Below are 25,742 nucleotides of genomic sequence, written 5' to 3' on the forward strand. Positions count from 1 at the left end.
TCTGCTCCTATATCGTCACACCGAATCTTAAAAGCATCTGACCTTACAGATCATCTACAAAATGTGAGAAGTGTTGAAGATTCTTTATTTAATATTTTACATAAACCACACTAAAATGCCTTTCATTAAGAAAAGGGAACATTTAAATGCAGGGAATTTTAATTAAATTGCCACAATATTTTTTAAGATTTTTTTTTTTTATTCATTTGACAGAGAAAGAAATTAGTGAGAACAGGAACACAAGCAGGGGGAATGGGAGAGGGAGAAGCCGACTTCCCACTGAGCAGGGAGCCTGATGCGAGGCTCGATCCCAGGATCCTGGGATCATGACCTGAGCTGAAGGCAGACACTTAACGGACTGAAACACCCATGTGCCCCATAAGTTGGCAAAGTTAAGACCAAAAAGAAAGTGGACATTGCCAGCTTATTTTCAGCCCTTGATTTCAACAGGCTAATGGACATGATATGAAACATAGCTGAGTCTTACTGTTCTATGAGACAGTGAAGGGATTTCCTTAGTATTTGAATACATTAATATAACCAGTTATATAAACCTAATATAAAACAAATTTCCTATAAGTTTAGAGATGGCATTTACCATATCTGTGAAAAGCTGCACATTATTAATAAACTCCAATCATATTTTTAGAAGGGTAAAACAGTGATAGCACTTGCTGAACTAGAATTACTATCAAAGTTCAAAAAGCTGATCATATTGATTTAGCCACAAGCCAATCTTATTTCAATCAGGACTGTCCAAAAGAAATAGTCTGTCAGCGATTCATGATCTGGATTCTGGTGTATGAGTTCAATTTAAATATGCACACATAAAAAAGTCATGAGGCATTTTTGTTTTGTAATAAATAAGGCAATGGCCAACCAATACTCCTTAGTAGCTTTTTTGAGATAAGCTATCAAGTCTGCTCTTTTCCTTGTTTTCTTTTTTTTTTTTTTAAAGATTTTATTTATTTGACAGAGAGAGATCACAAGTAGGCAGAGAGGCAGGCAGAGAGAGAGAGAGAGAGAGAGAGAGGAAGCAGGTTCCCTGCCGAGAGAGAGCCCGATGCAGGGCTCTATCCCAGGACCCTGAGATCATGACCTGAGCGGAAGGCAGAGGCTTAACCCACTGAGCCACCCAGGCGCCCCTTTTCCTTGTTCTCTTAATGCCAGTGAAGATCATTTTTGCTCCAGGGATGTACTTCTTGGGATTCTCCAAATACTCCATCAGTGTCTCCTCTCCCCAGGTAATGCCTTTGTTATTGGCATCTGTGTAAGAAAATCTAGGGGCATGCCCTGCCTTTTGCCCAAATAAACCATGGAGATTTGGCCCAGTTTTGTGCTTGCCTCTTTTTTTCCATGTTATGACACTGGGCATATTTCTGAACCAAAGTCTTGCCCTTCTCAATATCACCCATTTTTATTTTTTTTTTTAAGATTTATTTCTTTATTTGAGAGAGAGAGAGAGAATGAATGAGCAGGGGTGGGGCAGGGGGAGAGGGAGGAGAAGAGGGAAAGAATTCCAGGCAGACTCCCTGCTGAGCACTGAGCTCAATGTGGGACTTGATCTCATGACCCTGAGATCATGGCCTGAACTGAAATCATGAGTTGAACACTTAAGCAACTGAGCCACCAGGTGCCACTATGTCATCCATTTTTAAATCACTCTTTGGTCATGTGCAAAACAAAGATAGCCACTCCCAAGCTGTACATACCACTCCCTAAGCTCTCCCAAACGATTTTTAAAGTTATAAAATATAACAAAAATTGTTCTGCAAAACTTATTTTTCCTATATATTTTAGCTATTTAAATGTTCTTCTCAAAACGGGAAAATATAAATAAAGAAATACCAAATAAAAAATAAATCTGGTATTAAGAACTCTGTCACAACAAAACATGTTAACCAGGAAAGCAGGTTAAGTCTTCCTTAAGGAAGGTTAAATAAAAGGCATAGAGCTACTGTAGCTCTTTCTCAACCTTTAGTACATGGGACATTTAGGAGCTGTTGTCTATAGCCTCCTTGATTGAAAACCTCTATCACAGTGAGATGGCCAGATAGCCTTGAATCTACTTAAGTCCAATGATCTGCCAGGATAAAGACATTTTATCAGATGACCTTAAGTAATTTCTAGCTCTAAGATTCCACAAATCTTTGAATCTAAGAATAGAAATAATAATCAGAGGGTGGAGTAAGAGGAGCAGTCATACATTATTATGCTGATTTCAAATAATAATAATGATAACAATAGATAACCTTGATTACTGTTTGCTATGTGCCAGATCATGTTCTAGGCACTTTGCATAAATATTAATACTGAAATGACCTATTCATTCAAAAATTTATTAAACAGACTATTTACTGAACTGAAGATTGATTTAGAGCTTATAGGAGAAAAATGAAATATAAATATAAGCCTCTTGGCCTCAAAGAGAGTATAATCTTGCTAGGAATGCATCATGTTTTCAGTTAAGTGACTACAATAAATGTAATATTATAGGGCAGTATACAATTCAATGTCCAGTTAATGGTGAAGATAATAAAGCCTTGTGAGGTCAGATTGAGCAAAATTGATTAGGAAAGAATTCATAAAAAAAAAAACAACACAGATAGGTATTATGCTGAGACTTGGAAAATGGTAAAGATTTAAGAAGGAAAGTGTGGTATATAATATGGGTTAGAGGGAGCAATGTAAGGAAAGATGTAAAGCAGGGATGTATAAAATTTTCTAAGGGATGAGATAGTAGATAATCTTAGCAGAAACATGGCTACACAGAGTATAATGATAGGAAGTAAGGATGGAAAAAATAGGTTAGACCAAAACAGGTTCTGAATGCCAGATTAAGAAAAAATGACAGGGAAGTTATACTTCCAGAAATGTCTAAATAGATCCTATTAGGCCAATCCTTCCAAAGAATAGCATCTAAAAGGTCTTGATAAATTTTAAAGGCAATGGAGAATGACCAAAGCAGGTAGAAACTAAATGAGAGTTGACACTTGAAGGAAAAAAGTGGCATTGGGTGACGTTCTCCTCTTTCTAAAGACTTTTGCCTGAGGGGAGGCACCAGTATTATTCAGTGATGGATAAATGTCAAATAGAAATGTTATTTCATGGGCTTCAGAAACCAGAAAACAGAGTTTGGTACAACTATAGCAGTTAGGACATAAAGGAAATTTTCAGAAAACAGAGAGAGACACAGAGGGAGAGTCCTAAATTCTGGGTGAAAACTGAGCCCATAGCTCTGGCTAAGCTTTTATCTATACAGATATGAGGCTCCAAGCAGTCAAATTAAGGATAAAAAACTGAAGAGCTTTCAGCTGCTGTCTACCACTGAGGAGAAAGAGTTTGAAGTTTGAGTTTAGAGTTTTGAGTTTGATCAAGCCCCAACTCAGGCTCTCTGCTCTGCGGGGAGCCTGCTTCCCCCTCTCTCTCTCCCTGCCTCTCTGCCTACTTGTGATCTCTGTCAAATAAATAAATAAAATCTTTAAAAAAAAAAAAAAAAGGTAAGATAGTCAATGTAAGTGACCCTGAGATGTCCAAATGTTAGAATTAGTAAATGAGGATTTAAAGCATCTATTATAACTATGCTAAAGGACAGAAAGGAAAATAAGCATGTAGTATATATTTTTTTAAGATTTTATTTATTTATTTGACAGACAGAGATCACAAGTAGGCAGAGAGGCAGCCAGAGAGAGAGCGGGGGAAGCAGTCTCCCCACTGAGTGGAAAGCCCAGTGTGGGGCTTGATCCCAGGACCCTGGGATCATGACCTGAGCAGAAGGCAGAGGTTTAACCCACTGAGCCACCCAGGTGCCCCAGCATGTAATGAATTAAAAAACAAAACAAAACAAAAAAAAACCAGGAAATCTCAGCAGAGGAATAAAACCTATTAAAAAATGGAAAAAATTACATATGTATGTAATTGCAGTCCCAGAGGAGAAGAAAGAATGGAGCAGAAAAATATTTGAATGAATAATAGCAAAATTTTCTCCAAGATTGATAAAAAGACAAAAAACTCAGTCTCAAAAAGAGAAAGAGAAGTGGTAGGGGAATAAAGGAACAAAAACAACAACAAAAACAGAAATCAAACACGAAAATGTTAAGTCTATATCCACCATATCAACAGTTATATTAAATGTAAATGGACTAAAAAAATCCAATTAAAATAAAGAAATTGTCAGACTGGATAAAAAAGCAAGACCCAACTATATGCTATCTATAAGCAATATACTTTAAATATAAAGACTCATACTTTGAAGGTTAAAGTATGAGAAAAAATCATGTAAACAGTAAGTATAAGAAGGCTAGAATGGCTGCAGTAATAGCAGATAGTCATCACAACCAGAGAAAGACATTTCATAATGGTAAAAGAGTTAAATTAAAAGAAGACCAAAAATCACAAATGTACATAAGACTAATAATAGAGCTTCCAAATTCATGAAGTACAAATTGACAGAATTAATGGAGAAACAGAAAATCCACAATCATAGCTGGTTTCAACATCCTTCTGTCAATAAGACAAAAAAAAAGTAAAGGTATAAAGTCTGATTAACACTATCAAATATCCTACCCTAATTTACATTTACACAGCACTATATCCAATAGCATAATACATATTCTTTTTAAAAAAATGATAATACTTGAACATTTCCAACCTCACTAATGTCATAAATATATTAAAACAGATTAATATAACTCCTGTTCCTTTTTCTAGAATGTGAAGCATCAATAATCAAACACAATAATTAACCAGAATATATTATTGACTGTATTACATACCCAACTCCTGATCATCACATAGTAATGGAGAACAGTGAAACTATGAATTCTATGAATTCATAGTTCAAGAGCCTCATTTTCATGTTTCAACTCTTTCCCTATAAAATCTATTCCCTGAGTAGAAAACATGACTTATTTCCCTGTCATATCTTGAATTTCTCTGATGAAAGAGTCCTGTGATGCTACAGGTCTACATTATTCCAACAGACAATAATCATGGGATTTGAGGAGCTAGTTCTCCCAAGCCAAGAATATGAGATACCAAGTAAAGGATACCATTTCAAAGAACCTAAAAAAAATCATACATTTATCTGTAACAAGGCTGTACAGTTCAGTCTTAACCTTGTCATACATTAACTGTCTAACTTGGGTAAATTATGAACACTGTAGTTTTGTTTTTGGTGGTAAAATGAGCATAACAATATATCTCTTGGAATTAGGTCCATATAAATAAGACAACCTAAGTACAGCACCTGATATGGGGCCTATTGTGTGGCAAGTACTATATAAAGATAAATTTAATTAGAGTTAACCAAAATGGCAATTCTGGTTATCTCTTGCTGATCATGAGTTCAGAATGGCCCTGTGAATTAAAAAATTAAAGATCAATAAGTTAATAATGAATACAATTCATTTTTGGGGGGCATAGTATTTTAAAACCAGTAGCCACAAGGAGAAAAAGTGGTTAAAGTTATCCCTCATGTGAAGAAGCTGAATACCTCATTCAACTAACAATAAGTTCTCTTTCAGGAATCTCTTATAACATTTTATTAGAATTTTTTTTCCCCTATTAGCTCTCCCATTTTCCCTAACATATGAGTATATGTTTGTTTCTGATGTCCTCAGATTTTTATCTTACTCATTTGAATTCTATCTGGGTCTCTTTGATATTTCTGTAGATTCTGTCAACTAAAGAACTAGTTAAACTAGCTTTCAGAAAACCCCACTTAGTAACGAAAGTATTCTAGGGGTGCCTGGGTGGCTCAGTGGGTTAAGCCTCCGCCTTCGGTTCAGGTCATGATCTCAGGGTCCTGGGATTGAGCCCCACATCAGAGTCTCTGCTCAGCAGAAAGCCCACTTCCCCCTGCCTCTCTGCCTACTTGTGATCTCTCTCTTTCTCTGTCAAATAAATAAATAAATAAAATCTTTAAAAAAAATAACAAAAATGCTCTAAGTAAATATTATGAACTAATAGGGATTATTCCAGAGTCACAACATTCTCTCTCTCTCTCTCTATCTATCTATATATAAATACACACATATATAAAATCCTTGCCGTCCTATGAGGTATAGTGAGTGATCTTTACAGAAGAGAAAATGGAGGTATAGAACAACTGAATAATTTGTCTGTGGAAACAGAAATGTATAACAGAGTCAGGAATTGAATCCAAGCAGACCTGACTCAATAATCCATTTCACCTTCTCACTCTGTGGCTCTGGGCTATCTAAGCTAGTAACATTAATGTCTCTTTTCCAGAGAAGACCAGTGCTCTGAACAGAGTACCCTTTGAGTGTCAGCTCCAATTAAAACAAAACAAAACAAAACAAAACAAAACAAAAAAACCCCTCAGTCTCTGAAACTTTGTTAATTGAGCTATCACTTTATAATGGAATGTCTAACAACTAGTTCCCTAGGGCATAAGACTGCTTGCGAGTATCCACCATAACTTTTTTTTCCCCAGAAATACCATTAAATAAGCTGTGCTCTTTACCGATTGCTTTCTAGTATACATCATGTCATCTAGCCAGTCTAATGAATAATTAGTTAACTTTACTCACTCTTAAAACGTTAAAAGTGAAATTGTTTTAACAACAACAACAAAAATGATTAAAAAATACTTTTAGATCGGGACGCCTGGGTGGCTCAGTTGGTTAAGCAGCTGCCTTCGGCTCAGGTCATGATCCCAGCGTCCTGGGATCGAGTCCCACATCGGGCTCCTTGCTCGGTGGGGAGCCTGCTTCTCCCTCTGCCTACCACTCTGTCTGCCTCTGCTCCTGCTCTCTCTCTCTCTAAAAATAAATAAATAAAATCTTTAAAAAAAAAAAAAAAAAAAAAAAAAAAAAAAAAAAAAAAAAAAAAAAAAAAAAAAAAAACGTTAAAAGTAAAAAGTGAAATAACAACAACAACAAAAAAAGATTAAAAAATACTTTTAGATCGGGACGCCTGGGTGGCTCAGTTGGTTAAGCAGCTGCCTTCGGCTCAGGTCATGATCCCAGCGTCCTGGGATCAAGTCCCACATTGGGCTCCTTGCTTGGCAGGGAGTCTGCTTTTCCCTCTGCCTCTGCCTGTGTTCGTTCTTTCTCCCCCCCCCCCTCTCTCTGACAAATAAATAAAAAATCTTAAAAAAAAAAAACTTTTAGATAAACACATCCGGTGTTCATTTACAGTGACTTCTTGCGTAAGATACTGCTTTTAGACTGGGGAGTGGTCAGAAGTTGCCCTTTTGTTCCACTGCCTCCCCTTCCTTCTTCCTTCAGGAAAAGTGGGTAGCTGACCTCTGAGTGCCCTTCTGATATTGCAGGAAAAGTTAAGCGTCACCTAAAACTTTGTATCTACTGGTGATATGCATCCAAAATACAAAATGCACAAGTCCAAACTCCAAACTGGAAAGCAAAGGAACACTGAAAACTACTTTTAAATCATCTCCCACTTCCAATTTCTCTCCAGCACTAAATGCTGGACAACAGCATCCTTGTTACTGAGAGCTGGGCACTACAGCAAAAGACAGAAGATCTTAATCCTATCAAACCACATTTCAAGGTCCATGCTTTCCGTAAGTGGTTTTAGAAATGTGGTAAGAGGGCGCCTGGGTGGCTCAGTGGGTTAAACCGCTGCCTTCGGCTCAGGTCATGATCTCAGGGTCCTGGGATCGAGTCCCGCATCGGGCTCTCTGCTTGGCAGGGAGCCTGCTTCCCTCTCTCTCTCTCTGCCTGCCTCTCCAACTACTTGTGATTTCTCTCTGTCAAATAAATAAATAAAATCTTAAAAAAAAAAAAAAAAAAAAAGAAATGTGGTAAGAAATAAGTTTCTGGAAGCAAGCACCCACAGTCTTGAAAAATATCCCCATTCCTCCTTCTGTTCTTCTCGAATCCCTCTCCTGTTTCCCTCCTTCCTCTGTCAAATTACAAGATGGGTGATGCACCCCTGCTCTTGTCTTCTAAGGTCATCAGAGCCCTCACAAGTTGGGCTTCCTTCCTCATTGCCCTGCTGAATCTTCTCCGATTTTGCTTTATCTGTCTTCATTCTCCTTGCCCTTTCTCTTGCCTCTGGCATCGCTGACCTGTTCCCTCCCTCCATAAAATGTCTCACTTGGTGTCTGATATTCCAGAATCCTGGCACTTGTAACACTGACCACTCAGTGCTACAGACTGCCAGTTATCTCCCAGGATCCATCCTCCTCTTCTTTCTCAGCCATTGAATCTCCCAATTTCACTTGAGTATGTGGTTGCCCAAAAGAAAGTTTTCACTTTCAAGGCTCTCTTGAGGCTGAGGAAGAACTGGCCAATGTAATAGAAGCAAAAGTGGTGTGCACAGCTGCTAGAAAGCATGTTTAAAGAAAGATAGTGCAGTCTCTAGTCTTTTTTCTCCTTTTTGGATGTTGGAATGCAGATGTGATAGCTGGAGCTAGAGCAGCCCTGGGTTATGATGCAGCACTTCCTGTTACTATAGAGCCCTGGTCTAACTTCTTTTTAAAGTTACTATTATTTTGAGTTTTCTGTTACTTGTAGCCAGTCTTGGTTCTCTCTAATGCATTTCTTCCCTACTACTGCATACTCTTTGTCACTTCAGTTAGACTGGATGTTCTGTGGGAATATAGGTTCTGATAAAAATACTTAATGACTGACCTAGATTTCAATGCATTTATTACATAATTCTGGAATGTTCACTCTTTTTAATACTAGTTGGGGGTAGAACAAAATAGTAGATGAAGGCTCTCAATAAAAGAGGTCAAAGTAGAAGATGATTTGGATGTTCTCAGAGTTAGTTTTTCTCCCTCTTTTTAGTTGTAGTGCTAAAAATTAATTCGGACCATGGGTAAAAAAGATTTAAGAAAACCAATAATACTCAGGTACATAAATCAATATCTATTAGGCAGTGTTACTTAACAGAGATTTTTTTTTAAAGCAAATCTTGAATGAATAGATAAGATTTCTAACTACTTTATCAATCATATGGGTGTAACTTTTTCTCCAGTCCTCTGATTTCTATGATGGAAACTCCTCTCTAAACACATTCCTAGCCACCTGGCCTTTCTGACTTGACTCATTCTCCAGGAGATGGAGGCCTTATCGGACTGATAAAATTTGGAAGGATGACTGGGGCTGGCTGGCTCAGCAATTCTCTTCTCTCCTCAGGGGTAGGTTTTTCCAGGGAGTACATAGTGTACTCAGCCAATGAAGATAGACAGGCAGGTAGATCATGTATTCCCCATTCATTTCAATTTGACTTCCTGGTAAAGCTGCTACTCACAATGATCTTAAATGAACTTCAGCTTAGTTTCTATGCCATCCGCTATTAATGCTGAATCAGTGTACCTTAACAGAAAAGTTCTTTGTCAGTTTTCAGGTACAGGAAAAACAAATTTTTTTTTAAACAGCAACAATAGTAAACCCTTATGTTTCACTTATCCACATGCCAGGAGTTAAGATCTCTCTAATGTCCAAGTCATATCTCAGCAGCCAACCAGCAACAGTTCCCTGATGACCTGACCCTCCCTAGATGTTCAGCCTTTACGCAATAGTAGCTGGGGTTTGAAGGCAAATACACCCTCAAGGTATTGAGGCATTTGTACTGCCTATGAAACAATGTTGTGTTAAGAGACATTATAATACAATATAAGCATTCCTATAAGGAAACTAGATATTTGTATCTTCCAAGAGGTAGGTTTGCTTGTACTTGCTTTTAAATTATAAAAAGTATTCTATTCTGACTAGGGAATGGAAGGTCTGGGAAGGAAGACACACACATTCCTAAAGACCTACTTTGTTCAGGTCACTAAACCAAATACTTTATATATGTTAATTCATTTAAACTGTCTGTAGTAAGTGAGAGGCTATGATTGGTAAAGTTAAAAATTATTGGCCAAGGTCACATAGTAAGTAGAAGTTCCAACATTTGAACTCAGACCTAGTTCCAAATCCCACATAGCTGTCCCCCATATTACACAACCTCAAAGGATTCAACCCAAGCCTTCTGCCAAGGTTCCAGATCTTTTTCTTTTTTCTTTTTTTACTTCAGCGGTCTTCAGAACTGCCTTACTGTCTATGCCTTGCCTTCCCATCAAGAGGTGGAGTCTATTTCCCTACTCTTTGACTCTGGGTTGACCATGTGACTTGCTTGAACTGGAATGTGGCAGAAGCCACGTTATGAGAGTTCTTAACTTGAACCTCAAGAAGCCTTGTAGCTTTTACTTTTGCACTCTTGGAACCCTCTGCCACCAAATGAACAGACTCAGGGTGAGCCTGATAATGGATGAGGGGTCACTTGGAGCTGAGATGAGTCATCCCTGCTGAGGCCCCCCATACACGGAGTTGTTCTGGCTGCTGACCTCAGATGCATGAACAATTTCAGCCAGGACCAGGAGAACCATCCAACTTTGCTCAGCCCCAATTCCCAACCCACAGAATCATGAGCAGAATGGCTGTTGTATTTAGCTACTAAGTTTTGGAATTCTTTGTTATACAGCCAAAGCTAACTGATACACCCTCTCCAACTTAGATTCAGTGATCCCTTATAGTTAAAAAAAGGGCGGGATGGTCCTAACGGCCACTGAAAAGTTTACAGATCATCGCTTATTCATGTATTCTGCTACTTTCAAGCCCAGTCTAATTCACTGTTAGAGTTATTGAGACCCAAATAAGTTGGGTCTTCAAAGCATCTGACAGTGACCCTGTCCAGCCTACTCTTCTCACCGGCTTCTTGTGGCAAGGACAACTCCTCACAACTCTTTTATCTCCTCATAGTATCTAGCACAAAACTTTCCTTATATTATACATTCTCCATAAAATTTCTGAATCAACAGAAGAGATTTTAACTCTCAGGGGAGCTAGAATCTTCCAAATGCTTTGAAGCACAGTGCAATGATAGCCAGAGTCATAAAATTTGGCAATTTTTACAAATGATGGAAACAAGGCTTGTGTACTCACAACTCAGGGCTTATGAAATTTAATCCTTGAGTTTCAACTACATTGTTTTTAAAAGCACTTCCTAAGTCTTGGGAGGCAGCTCAGGCCAAGTAAGAATTCTCAATTTAAATATGCACAAAAGGCTTTATGATTTGTACTTTTTGAGCATGACTAAGTTTTAGCAAAAAATTGGAATCAATTTTTTGATACATCTAACTGGATGATGCTAAACATGGAATAATGACAAATTCCTTCTATTAGTGCAAATTTCACAAGAACAATAACTCTGGAATATCTATCAAAATGTCTGAGAGACTGTCAATTCATGGACAAAAAGAAAGATCAGAGTTAACTTGTTAAAACTGAATTAGTTCCTGTAGTATTTCCCCATTTACATAAAAATGTTTTTATTAATATAAACCCCACATCGGGTTTTCACACAGTGTTTCAAGTTTAACAAAACATACAACTCCACTTCAAATGCAACTCAGAGTGTTCCATTATAATAATTACCATCAGTGATAAAAGACAGATACAAAAAAGCAGTACTTTTCACAATGATTTTGCTTTAAGATTTTAGAGCTGAAACTAAACCTTAAAGTTGCTAAGTCACTTGTAAAGTTCCTAAAGAATACTATGTCATCACTGACTGGATATTAGTTAAGTGTATCTGTAAACTCAGGTGGACAGAAGAGGCATGGATCACTTTTGGAAAAACAAGGCTCACCTACAACCTGATTCTGAACTTTTTCTACATTTGAGATCTGAGCCAATGATACAAGATTAGTGGATTCAGGGCTCAAATACGGAATAAGACATGAGCTTCACTATGTACTCTCTCAGGGGTTTGCAATGGTTATTTTTCCATAGCACTCCTTTCAGTGGGCCCTACTGCATCTCAGACCTGAGTCCTACGTCCATTCCTAGGTGATACTAATTTCATTAGTAGTAGACACTCAGCAGATTTTAGATTCATGCATCTAAAATCTGCTGAGTGTCTACAGGGCTAAGTGCTATTTCCTATGAGATGATTCAGGTATGCACCTTCCTGGGGGAAAAAAGAAAGGCAAAAGAGGAAGCAGAGAAAAATAATAATCTAGGGAATTGTTTAGTTCATGCAAAATAAAACAAATATTTCTGAAACAAACCTACAGGTAGATTTGTGCTTCATTTAGGACAAATTATGTGAAAAATGGAATAAATTTTTTACTGGTACCTGTATCCCAGTTCTTCACTAAGATGGATCATATGAAGGATATACGATTCCTTGCTTGTTCCAGTGAGTCCAGGTAACAATAAGATAGTAGGTCTGGTGGTGGTATCCATATAACATTTACTGTTAGAATTATCAAACCAGTCCAGTGAAATCTGTCCTCCATCTGCAGTTTTAATAAGTTCACTGGAAAGAAATAAAAGAAATGAAACACTCATTAAGTGTTTCAAGTCATGTTTTAATATTAGTGTCTTAATTTTATAAATAGATGACATGATTTTATCTGAAAAGAACTTTTTTACAGCATTCATAACACACACTTATATCACTGTCTTTTATTACAAGAATGATATGAGATAGTACCAGAAAGTATTTCCAGCAACACCACAAAACGGCAGCATATAAAAATGAGCTAGAAGGACTTCACATATTTATCTTAATCATTTCCTCATTACTCTAAAATATCCAGCATTTAACCCCTATTTGATTGAGGTCACCCAAATAATTCATCAGGGAGTTATGAATAAGTAAATTGCTGATCTGATCACTGCTCTGGCCCTTTGACTCAATAATGCAGTCTTCCCACAGAGTATATTATAAAATTTCCTTCTTAAATATTTTAAAGTACTTCTTACACTGTGTCTATGAACTTAAAGAATTTTCCCAAATAGTGAACGTTCCAGGCAACAAAAGGAGCTCGAGAAAGACTAGATGACACAGGGAAATTAGTATCAGACACTATCAAAATCTCCTGGTTACGGATAAATTCTGGACCATATCTTTAACACCTCAAGGATATTAGCATCAAGAACCCATTTGCTTATTAACATGAAGTCCTTTTATAGGAGTCCATCATGCAAAATCCAAATTAATTGGCATCATTCTCCAACCCATCCCCACTCCCAGCATCAGTGAATTGATACATATCGTCAAAGGATCCAGGTTCTCAGGATCCAGATGCACGCCAAACTGGAAAAAAGTAAACCTCAAACACTTCTCTAGAAATAAACCGGTTACACCAAGGCACGCGCGCGCACACACACAGAAACACATGCGCGCGCGCGGTGAAAGATAATACCTGAATATTTTCCTGTAACTGAGTGTGTTTTGTGGGGTGGGGGGACAAACCTTCCTTTTTCAATCCCCTTTCTTTTCTAAATGCTTACTGGCCAAAGGTTAAACAAGGACTGGGAGTATGCAAACAAAACAAAACAAAACACACCCCCCCCCAAAACAAAACAAAACAAAAACCCCTGTGGTTTTGAAGACAGGACTGCAAATGGAAATATACTTACTTCCTGTACTGCACCGATGGCTTAGAAGTGATGAAAGGTCTCAGGAGTGTCTGTCCTCGACTCTCCCAGCACCAGACCGTCGGGTAGTACGTTTCTGTCACTACAGGGCAGTGGTTCTGGAGGAAGCGGCTGAAGCTCTCACCCCCCGTCACTAACTGGGGCTTCTGCGGGGAAAGCCAGTATTATAGTTAAGGGTCCAGAACAAAGTTTCCGCAAACCAGAAACGACTGACTGGCCCATCGCGCGCGCGCTCCCTCCGATTACATCTCCTTCAAGAAGCCTGACACAAAGAATTTGCAGTCACAACGGACTTAGTGATTTAACCAAACGCTTCGAGAGGAAAGCAAGAGTTAAGGGAGTCATTTTCAGAAGTGCTACAGCATTGCCAGGCTAGCGAATGGTGACGGGGCAGTACCCTGGCGCCTGGGTCAGCCGGGTCCTTGCTGCTGTCCGAGGACCCAGGCCGGACCCCCAGGGACGAGGACAAGAGCGAGCCCCCTTTCCCGCCCGCGCTCATAAGGGCGTCCATCAGATGCCCGGAAAGGGCAGCAACTTGGGAGCAGCAGCACTCTCGCCTCCAGGACGGCCCTTGCCAAACGCGCCTGCGGCGACAGTTCCAGCTTGGCCGGCTGCGGTCGCTCCCGGGAAAGCTCCCCGCGGCCCCCACCCCCGCCCCCGCGCCCGCGCCAACCCTTGGCTCACCTTGGCGATGCTGCTCAGGTAATAACAGGCGTAAGCGACGCTGAAGCCCAGGATCAGGGATAAGCCCACTCCCGAGCCGAAGAACCCAACCCGGACTTGGTGCTCCAGGTAGAGGAAGAGCTCCCTGGAGAGCATCCGCAGGTCCATCGCTAAGCGCTGCATGGCCCTGCGGTGGGAGGCCAGTCGGCCAGCGAGCCACCGAAAGCGGCCGCGGCACCGCCGGGGACCCTGGACCAGAGCGTCTCTAGCCCGGCAGAGCGCAGCTTCCGCCAGCGGGCGCGGCCGAGCGGCCCCGGGAGGCGTAGCACCGCTGCTGGACGCCGCGGGCTCCGCCCCAGCTTCCCCGGAGCCGCCCCCACCGTCAGCCACTCAGGAACCTTCCAGAGGCGCGGATCCAAGCGCTGCCACAGTGGGGGCGGACCGGGTCTGCCGGTCAGGTTGCAGCTATCCTGGGTGACCCCCAAAGGTGGGCAGAGATCGATCGCAGACTTTGGAGAAGGAAATGGGCCTGGCAGTGCGCATTCCGGTCCCTGACCCGGCACCAGCTCCAGTGACCTTGACCGATTCCGCACGGCGGGGGGTTTCGTTTCACACTGTAAACTAGAGATTTAGGGTGGTTCGGGAAAAAAAAATTGGGGGTGTGTGTGAATGCCAAATATTTGTCAATAGAATGCGCTACCTAGGGGGGAAAATCCTCCATCCCCCAGAAAGTTGTGTTTCCCCTGAACACTATCAAAAAAGAAAAGATCCTCTATAAACATTCAATAATGAGGCTATTCATACTTTAAATCTCTCTGAATCCTTTTAGTTCCTTAGGTATGCCTTAAATGAGAAGTGGTTACCAAAAATAAATAAGGAGATCAAGCAAACGAACGGGGATTCAAAAATTCTTAAAGCCTATTTTTGTTTCGTTTGTGCTTTGAACTTGAAGACTTACAGAAATCCACAGTTACTTAACGTAGGGACCAGAAACCATTTATGAAGTAGGTTTTCCTCGGCTTATTTATGGCAACACGACTAAACCGGAAGATAGAGGCATTTAAAATGGCTAGAAGATTTAACAGTATATTATTACGAACTCCTCCCACCTAGAGGTACCAAGAGTGGCAAGACTTAAATAGGCCAAAAGAAAAAGGTAAAGCCTGTAGAGACTATGAAAAATTTCACAGGATTGTAAATTAATCATAGAAATTAGTGATAGAAAAGTGGGATGGGCCAGAAGTGAGCAACATCCTTGGCCTTGATTTGGTCACTGTAACTTGATGGTTGCCAGCACCGAGAAAAATTTCGTTGCCTTCACTGAGCCTGTTTTTGTTTTTGTTTTTAACGTGTAGAATAATAATTTCTACTTTATAGAGTCTTTGGGATACCTAAATTAAATAAGGTACATACTCTTGCCCTAAGCATATGTAATTCTTTTTTTTTTTTTAAGATTTTATTTATTTATCAGAGAGAGAGAGGGAAGAGAGCAATCACAGGCAGACAGAACAGCAGGCAGAGGCAGAGGGAGAAGCAGGCTCCCTGCTGAGCAAGGAGCCCGGGACTCGATCCCAGGACGCTGGGATCATGGCCTGAGCCGAAGGCAGCTGCTCAACCAGCTGAGCTACCCAGGCGTCCCAGCATATGTAATTCTTTTTCACTCACTGGTTCTTGCATCTGAGCACACCCAGAAAACACAAATACACATGCTGGTTGCCATACTTGACAGTGTGCATGCAACATTCTTTATAATGCCTGCACCCACCTTCTGCCCTGCCTACCAATAAATACATATATATTTTATTTTGCTTTAGTGTAAGGTGAAAATACCATAAAATACTTCATTAGCATCATGATGTGTAGAAAGTTGCTGACCTGGGAGTAAACAACTCTGAACTCATCCACTAAACTTAAGCAAACTATTTACTCTTGTGGAGCCTCCGTTCTCTGTCTATAAAATAAGATGGAAGATGGAAGATATCAAACTCTCTTCCCTGTTAGAAGAACATTCACAAACTTCCTTAAGAACTATTCCAGTTTAGATGAGGAAATGAGAGTTCAGACCCTAACCTGACCACCAATAACTTCCTCTGCCTGGTGTATAGGCCTGTGTATATAATTCCTTCTCCTTGAGTGCAGATAGGACCAGCGACTTATTTCTAACTAATAGAATATAGTAGAAGTGATGAGATGTCACCGCTTCTGTGATTGCATTCTGTTACGTGACTCTAGCTCAGCAGAGTGGAGCTAAAAGGCTCTCCTGCCACCTTGAGGAAGCAAACAGCCATTTGAACTGTAGATGGAGAGGACCCCGTAACAGGGAACTAGTGGTGGCCTCCATGGGGGAGCCTCTAGGTGACATCCAACAAAAAGATAGGGTCTTTAGTCCTACAACTGCAAGGAAATGAATTCTGCCAACACCTTGAGTAAGCCTGGAAGCAGATTCTCCTTCAGTCAAGCCTCCAGATGAAAACACAGCCTGTCCAATATCTTAACTACCACCTTGCGAGACCTGGAGCAGAGCCCTAGTCGAGTTGTGCCTGGGGCCCCTGATCCAGGGCAATTGTCAGATAGCAAATGTGTTGCTTTAAGCTGCTAAATTTGTGGCGATTTGTTATGTAGCAATAGAAAACTAACAGAATATGTAAAAGTCCTACAAAAGCATTCAAATATTAATAAATATCAGTGGCTCATTTTTGTTACCAATGTACAGTTGATCCTTGAGTAACATGAGGCTTTAAGGCGACAACCTGTGCACAGTCAAAAATCTGTATAAGGTTTTTTTTTTTTTTAGATTTTATTTTTTTGACAGATAGAGCATAAGCAAGGAAGAGTGGCAGAAAGAGGGAGAGGGAAAAGCAGGCTCTCCACTGAGCAGGGAGTCCCATGTGGGGCATGATCCCAGGACTCTGGGATCATGAGCCAAGCCGAAGGCAGCTTCTTAACTGACTGAGCCACACAGGTGCCTCTGTGTATAACTTCTGACTCCTCAAAAACTAAATAACCTACTATTGATGGAAAGCCTTACTGATAACATAATTAATTAACATATATTTTGTTTATTATATGTATTGTATACTATATTCTTTTGTGTAGAGTTTTTAAAAAGATTTTATCTCTTTATTTGTGAGAGAGAGACAGAGATAGCTAGAGAGAGCACTAGTGTGGAGGCTCCCCACTGAGCAGGGAGCCCAATGCAGGGCTCCATCCCCAGGACCCTGGGATCATGACCTGAGTCGAAGGCAGACACTTAACCAACTGAGCACACAGGCACCCCCGCCTTGAGATTTTTAATTATTTTCTTTATACATCTCCTTAATTAATTGTCACAATGAACATTTATTACTTTAAAAAAATTTTTTTAAAGATTTTGTTTATTTATTTGACAGAGATCACAAGCAGGCAGAGAGGCAGGCAGAGAGAGAGAGGAGGAAGCAGGCTCCCTGCGGAGCAGAGAGCCCGATGATGCGGGGCTTTATCCCAAGACCCTGGGATCATGACCCGAGCTGAAGGCAGAGGCTTTAACCCACTGAGACACTCCGGCGCCCTCATTTATTACTTTTTAAACAATAAAAAAGTCATTTAAAAACATACAAAATTAATTGTAAAGGAATAAATCATGTGAAAAGATATATAACTAAAATCAAGAAAGGCAAAATATTCTAAGATGAAATGGAAAACAAGTTTTAAATAAGAAAACATCTCAGGGTGCCTAGCTAGCTCAGATAGTTAAGTATCTGCCTTTGGCCTGGGTCATGATCACAGGCTCCTGGGATGGAGCCCCACATCAAGATCCCAGCTCAGTGGGGAGTCTGCTTCTCCCTCTGCCTCTGCCTCTCCCCTTGATTGTGTTCTCTCTCTCAAATGAATAAATAAAATCTTTAAAAGAAAAATAGGAACACATCTTTGCAAATTGTGTGTAATATGCCCTGATTTCTTTTATAGGGGAATGGAATTTAGAAACCAAGATATGGGCACTTGGTGCCCACTAAGCACTGATGTGTTCTTTGCTACTAGGATATCATTGTGTCTAGTTCATCTCAGCTGACTAAGCTAGGTAATATATCTATGTATACTAACCCATACTGACATACATCTACTTATATCTGTATCTATATCTATAGTTGTTTTTGTATCTATCCATCTGCATGTTTTTAAAGATTTTATTTATTTGAGAGAGAGAGTGTGCACAAGCAGAGAGGGAGATCAGGGGGATAGGGAGAAGCAGACTCCACGCTGAGCAGAGAGCCTGATGCGGGACTTGATCCCAGGACCCTGGGATCATGACCTGAGCCAAAGGCAGAAGCTTAACCGACTGAGCCACCCAGGCACACCTATCCACCTGTATTTACATTAAGCGAAGGAGGAGTTCAGAAAAAAGACGAGCTTTTTAATATCAACTCCCTGAGGGGTTTTAGGAGGAATTAAATCTCTTGATTAGTAATATTTCTGGGCTATTTCTCTTTAGTTTTTGGATAAAACAAAATTCTATCTGTAATATGAAATACCCTATACCATTAGCCTCCTCAATTCTATGGAAATCAGGCAGAGGACAGAATGGTTTATACTTACCAAGAATGCCAGAACTGAAAATCACAAAACACTTAATAAAATAAAAAAATTTAGATTACATTCAATTAAAAGAAATATTCTAGGGGCATCTGGGTTACTCAGTTGGTTAAGTGACTGCCTTCGGCTCAGGTCATGATTCTGGAGTCCCAGAATTGAGTCTGCATGGGGCTCCCTGCTCAGTGGAGAGTCCGCTTCTCCCCTTGACCCTCCCCCCTCTCATGCTCTCTCTCTCAAATAAATAAATAAAGTATAAAAAAAAAGGAAAAGAAAGAAAGAAATATAATAGTCCTGGGGTACCTGGTAGCTCAGTCAGGTAAGTGTCTGATTCTTGATTTGGGCTTAGATCATGATTTCAGGGTCATGGGATTGAGCTCCGCACTGGACTCTACCCTCAGCGTGGAGTCGGCTTGTCCTTCTCCCTCTGCTTCCCACCCCCACTCTCTCTTTCTCTCTCTCTTTTTCACACACTTAAAAAAATAAAATTGCAAAAAGAATTATTATAATTCTATATGGCTTGTTATGAAAATTGTGGATGTCACCAGATTATTGATAAGCCACTGTGACCCCCACTCCTCAGTTCTAATACTTGTCATTACACTAACTGTAGCTCTGTCTTTAGCACCAATTAGCCCTAACACTACAAAACCCAACTTTAGCACTAGCAATCTGATTTTGAACTGATAGATTTTTAGCGGGGAGGAGACTGTACCCTGGGAACTGAGGCCAGAGGCTTCAGGATGGAAAAAGGAATTTAAGTAAGAAAAGGCTCTAGTAACTGGCAGAAAGTCATGTTGGACAGGAGGAATATTCATGGGGGACCTGCAGTGGAGGCCTGGGGAAGGAAGAAAGTGGAGTTCTTGGGAGGCTTCAGAAGTGGTCAAGGGGGCAGATGAAATTGTGGTCCCCGGACCCCAGTCTCAGTCTGTACTGTTTAGATTTATTACTGGACTCTCTTTCTTCTTTTTAAGATTTTATTTATTTGTTTGAGAGAGAGAGCATGCACAAGCGGAGGGGGAGGGGCAGAGGGAGAGGGAGACACAGACTCCCCACTGAGCAGAGAGTCCAGGATCCCGGGATCCTGACCTGAGCTGAAGGCAGACACCCAGCTGACTGAGCCACACAGATGCCCCTTATCAATGGAATCTTGAGCAAACATCTGCTTAAAGCTTCTCTCAAGGTTAATTTGTGTTTATTGGATTCAGGGAATGGCAGCCAAGTAGTAGCCATAATAGGGAGATAAATTAACTGGCTTCCTCCAAGGTAACTGAAGTCATTTGGGAATGCCTTAGGGTAGAGACAATTAATTTACAGACTAACCCAACTGGAGGAAAATAAAGTTGATGCTTCCACTTCCTCCTTACATATCTTTGTGTAAGATGGAACTACAGACAGAGAAAGAAACTATTGTGTAGAGTCCACTTGAAATGTTTGAAATCAGAATTATCTCCAAGCAGTTAGTAGACTTGAGTGAATCCAAGGGAGATTTCCTGGGTAGTCCTGATTTAATCAGGTGAAGCTTTTATTTATTTTATATTATTATTTTTAAAAATATTTTATTTATTTATTTGAAAGATAGACAGTGAGAGAGAGCATGAGAGGGGAGGAGGTGAGAGGGAGCAGATTCCCCATGGAGCAGGGAGCCTGATGTGGAACTAGATCCCAGGACTCTGGGATTATGACCTGAGCTGAAGGCAGTGGCTTAACCAACTGAGCCACTCACGTGCTCCTCAGGTGAAGCTTTTAAAAGAGAGTTCAGGAATTAGACATGGAAGAAGTCAGAGGCTCTTTCTTCTGCCGGCAGTTAAGAAGTAAGTTTCCATGTGTGAGTTCTACAGCTGCAAGAAAATGAATTCTCCATTTGAAGTTGGAAGAGGACCCTGAATGTCAGAGAAGACTGTAGATATAGCTTTGCGTGTATAGTGTTGAGAATAACACATAATAATATTATGTGGGTTATTCATAAATGCCCTGTATTATGTTGAGGAAATTCCTTTGGCTCCCAGTTTGTTCCAGGTTTTCATCATGGAAAGGTGGGAGATATTTTCAGATACTTTTTCTGTATTAAATGAGATGGTCATCAGGTTCCCCCCCACCCCCGTATTCTGGTAATGTGGTGTAGTACCTTGATTTTTACGTGAGGAAGCATCCTTGCATTCTGGAATAAATCCTAATCATCCAAGATGTATAACCCTCTTTCTGTACTGCTGGGTTAGGTTTGCTCGAATTTTGCTGAGGATTTTTTCCACTATATTCATAAGGAATGTTGCCTCTGTGCTGGTTTTGTCTGGCTTTGGTATCAGGGTAATGCTGGTGTCATAGAATGAGTTTAGAAGTTCTTCCTTTTATGTTTTGGAGGAGTTTGAGAAGCAATGGTATTAATTCTTTGAATATTTGGTAGAATTTACCAGTGAAGGCTTATGGTCCTAGGCTTTTTTAGGGGGAAGGTTTGGATTACTGATTCAATCTCTTATTGTTGGTCTGTTCAGTTTTACTGTTAGTTCTTTTTTTTTTTTTTTAAGATTTTATTTATTTATTTGACAGAAGGAGATCGCAAGCAGGCAGAGAGGCAGGCAGAGAGAGAGAGAGAGAGAGAGAGGGAAGCAGGCTTCCTGCGGAGCAGAGAGCCCGATGCGGGGCTCGATCCCAGGACCCTGAGATCATGACCTGAGCCGAAGGCAGCAGCCCAAACCACTGAGCCACCCAGGCGCCCCTTACTGTTAGTTCTTAAGTCAGTGTTGATATTATGCATTTTTCTAGAAGTTTGTCTATTTTGGATTGCCTGGGTGGCTCAGTTGGTTAAGTGTCCCATTTTCTAAGCACCCCCACTGGTGCTCTCTCTCAAACAATGAAATCATTAAAAGAAAAAAAGCTTATCTATTTCATTTAATTATCTAATTTAGATTCATTTATATTATCTAATTGCTTACAATTAATTGCTCACAGTATTCTTTTATAATCCTTTTTATTTCTCTGAGATGCACAGTAATGATCCCACTTCCAATCTGATTTTAGTTATATGCGGCTTCTGGTTTTTTAATCAGTCTAGTTTGTCCATGTTGTTGTTTCCAAAGAATCAACTTTTGGTTTCATTAATTCTATTGTTTTTCTAGTCTTTATTTATCACTGCTTTAATATTTATTATTACCTTCTTTCTGCTTGCTTTGGGGTTAACTTGCTTTTCTTTTCTAGTTCCTTAAGTTGTTGAGTAAGGTTATTGATTTGGGATCTTCTTCTCCCTTTTTTTTTTTTTTAAGATCTTATTTATTTATTTAACAGAGAGAGAGAGATCACAAGTAGGCATAGAGACAGGGAAGCAGGCTCCCCGCTGAGCGGAGAGCCTGATGCGAGGCTCAATCCAAGGACCACGAGACCATGACCTGAGCCGAAGGCAGAGGCTTAACTCGCTGAGCCACAGAGACGCCCCTCTTCTTTAATATAAGCATTTTCAGCTATCAGTTTTGCTCTGAGAACTGCTTTCTCTGTATTCCATGAGTTTGTGTGTGTTTTGTTTGTTTTCATTCTTTTCAAATTATCTTCATATCTCTCTTTTGATTTCTTTTTTGACCCAGAAGCTGTTTAAGAGTGTGTTTCTTTGGGGCACCTGGGTGGTTCAGTTGGTTAAGCATCTGACTCTTGATTTTGACTCAGGTCATGATCTCAGGGTCGTGAGATTGAGCCCCACATTCAGGCTCCGCACTGGGTGAGGAGCCTGTGTGGCGTTCTCTCTCTCCCTCCGACTCTCCACTCCCACCATCCCCAGCTCTTGCTCCTGCGCTCTTAAAAAAAAGTGTGTTTTTTGTCTCCACGTATTTGTGAATTTTCCAAATTTCCTTCTTTTATTGATTTCTAGCTTCCTTTCATTGGGCCAGATAAGATACTTCATAGGATTTCAGTCTTTTAAAATTCATTGAGACTTGCTTTGTGGACTAGCTTATAGTCCGTCTTGGAGAAATTTCCATGTGCACTTGAGACGAATGTATTTTGTTATTGTTGGATGTGGTATTCCATATATGTCCAATAGGTATGGTTGGTTTATAGTGTTGTTTGAATTTTCTGCTTCCCTGTAGATCTTCTGTGTGGTAGTTCTCTCCATAACTGAAACAGCTTATTGAAATCTTCAACTATTATTCTAGAACTATTTATTTCTCAATTCTGCCAGTTTTTGCCTCATATATTTTGGGGCTTTGTTGTTAAGTGAATATATGTTTATAACTGTTATCTCTTCTTGATGGATTGAACTTCTTATCAATATATGCCTTTGCTTGTCTTTCTAATGATTTTTTACTTAAAGGTTGTCTTCTTTTAGTCTAGCTGCCCCAGCTCTCCTTTGATTACTAGGTGCATGTTATAGTGGGTTGAATATGGACTGCAAAAAGATATGTCTAAGTCCTAACTCATACTTATTTGGAGATAGGGTCTTCGCTGCAGATGTAATTAAGTGAATGGTTCTGAGATGAGATCATCTTGGTCTTAGGCTGGGTCTTAAGTCCAATGACAGGCATCCTTAAGAGAAAGGAAAGGGATATTTGAGAGATGCACATAGAACCATATGAAGATGGAGGAGGGCATTGCAGTAATGTGTTTATAAGCTACAGGATGCCTAAGGATGCCAGCAGCAACCAGAAGCTAGGAGACATGGGATGGATTCTCTTCAACCTCCAGAAGGAGATAACTTGGCCAACACCCTTATTTTGGATTTCTGGTCTCTACAACTACAAGAGAATAAATTTCCTTTGTTTTCAGCTACTTGGTTTGTGGTAATTTGTCTCAGGGAACTAATATACATGGAGTATATCTTTCCATCCTTTTACTTCCAACTTATTTGTATCTTTGATGCTAAAGTGAATCTCTTATAAACAGCATATAGTTAGGTTTTTTGGCTTATTTTTATTTTTAAGATTTTATGTATTTATTTGTCAGAGAGAGAGTGTGAGTATGCACAAGCAGAGGTAATGGCAGGCAGAGGGAAAAGCCAGCTCCCCACTGAGCAAGGAGCCAGATGTGGGCCTTGATCCTATGACCCTGGGATCATGACCTGAGCTAAAGACAAATGCTTAACAACTGAGCCATCTGACTCTCTCTCAGAAAGAGAAAGCACAAGTAGGGGCAGAGGGAGAGGGAGAAGCAGATTCCCTGCTAAGCAGGGAGCCCGATACCGGACTGGATCCCAGGACCCTGAGATCATGACCTGAGCCAAAGGCAGATGCTTAACCAACTGAGCCACCTAGGTGTCCCAGATAATACATTTTTAAAAATCTATAAATAAATACATATTTATGTGGTAAATATGTGTGGTATTTTGTGATACGTATCATATATGATAGATTGCATATAACAAAATTTGTTAATTTAACCATTACATTTACACTTAAGTGTAAAATTCAGTGACATTAATCTCATTCACAATGTTGTATAACCATTGTTGCTTTTATTTCAAAACTTTTTTTATTACCCCAAACAGAAACTCTGTGATACTTAAACAATAACTCCTCATTGCCCTTCCACCAGGTCCCATGGTAATCTCTAATTTACTTGCTGTCTCTATGAATTTGACTAGTACAGGTACCTAATGTAAGTGGACCCATACAACATTTATCCTTTACTGTCTGGCGTATTTCATGTATAATGCCTTCAAGTTTCATCCCATGTTCTAGCATCAGAACCTCATTTCTTTTTAAGGCAAAATAATATTCCATTGTGTATATATACACATTTTGTTTATACAGTCATTGATTGATGAACACATGTTGTTTCCAACTTTTGAGTGTTGTAATACTGCAGTGAACATTGTCATATTAATGTCTATTTGAGTACCTACTTTCAATTTCTTTCTATTTTTATTTGAGTATAGTTGACACACAATGTTAACATGAGTTTCAGGTACACAACATAGGGATTTGACAAGTTTATACCTTATGCTATGCTCGCCACAAATGTGGCTGCTGTCTGTCCCCATACAACAGTATTATAATATCATTGACTATATTCATTATGCTGTGCCTTTTCTTCATGTAACTTATTCATTCTGTAACTGGAAGCCTGTATCTCCCACTCCCCTTCACCCATCTTTCCCAACTCTGTACCCCCCCCCCCACAATTCTTTTGGGTATATATACAGGAGGGGAATTGCTGGATTAAATTGCAATTCTTGTTTTTATTGTGGCAAGACATAACATTAAATTTATCTTTTTGACTCTTTTTAAGTGTGCCATTCAGTGGCATTAACTGTGTTCACATGAGTATGCAATCATCACCAACATCCATCTCTAGAACTTTTTCATCTTCTTGATAGAATATTTCAGTGAAATGTTGTAAATGTGATAGATCCTGGAAGTAAAGATGTTATAGATTAGAGAAAGTTTGTACAGTTTGGCACTAGGAATTATAACTGGACTCTGTCAATTCACCTCTTTCTCTGTGATGGGATGCCTGGGAGCACTCACAAAGGTTCATGGTAACATGAGGAATTGCTGAAATTTATATGTTGAGTGTTTGACCACATGCCAACAGGAAGGGAAAAATTGCTCTATAAAGTCTTCTTGGGAAAAAAACCCCAAATCTTTCTTAAGAGTTTTTTTTTTTTGCATTATTCAAGTTCTTATTGTTGGTGAATCTAATTTGGAAGGACAAGGCAAAGAAGTGTTGTTTGTTGTTTGGGATCTGAGGTGCTGGTACAAATTGGTGGGAATTATGCAAGTTTGTCATAGCTCCAAGACAGATCCCGACAGGCCAGGGGTGTAAGGGGGTTGATATGTCCCTACTTCTGTTCAGAGTGCCTTTAAGAACCAGCTTGTCACACAGGTCTAAGATTATGGCTCCTAATATGCTTGCATTTCTGATAAGTTCGGCCACAGATGTGTTTGCTGTGACTCCTCTGACATCAACTCTTGGTACTTCTCAAAACTAGGCATGTAGGATATATTTTAAAAATGAACAAAGAACCATTATATGTATATGTACAAAATTTATTAAATTCCTCTGTCTTATACATTAAGCAACCAAGGACCAGAAAATTTAGGTGATTTGCTGAAGCTCACAGAGCTAGTAAGCCTCAGTGTTAAGCTAAAACTAAAGTTTCCT

At 39.8% G+C, this 25,742-nt stretch overlaps 1 protein-coding gene across 1 annotated transcript in view; it reads right to left on the reverse strand.

Annotated features, from left to right (window-relative positions):
• ABHD3 (abhydrolase domain containing 3, phospholipase) overlaps positions 1-14,417 on the reverse strand; it is a 43,929-nt gene extending 29,512 nt beyond the window's left edge. The window contains exons 1-3 of the mRNA XM_004742824.3: positions 14,112-14,417; positions 13,410-13,573; positions 12,118-12,300 (exon numbers count right to left, since the gene is read on the reverse strand). Of these exons, the coding sequence (XP_004742881.1) occupies positions 12,118-12,300; positions 13,410-13,573; positions 14,112-14,273 (509 nt within the window). The 5' untranslated portion in view covers positions 14,274-14,417. The remainder of the gene's footprint in view (positions 1-12,117; positions 12,301-13,409; positions 13,574-14,111) is intronic.
• Positions 14,418-25,742: the final 11,325 nt, after the last annotated feature.

Source organism: Mustela putorius, unplaced genomic scaffold (assembly GCF_011764305.1).
Source record: "Mustela putorius furo isolate JIRA1106 unplaced genomic scaffold, ASM1176430v1.1 tig00003858_pilon_pilon_pilon, whole genome shotgun sequence".
Classification (NCBI taxonomy): domain Eukaryota; kingdom Metazoa; phylum Chordata; class Mammalia; order Carnivora; family Mustelidae; genus Mustela; species Mustela putorius.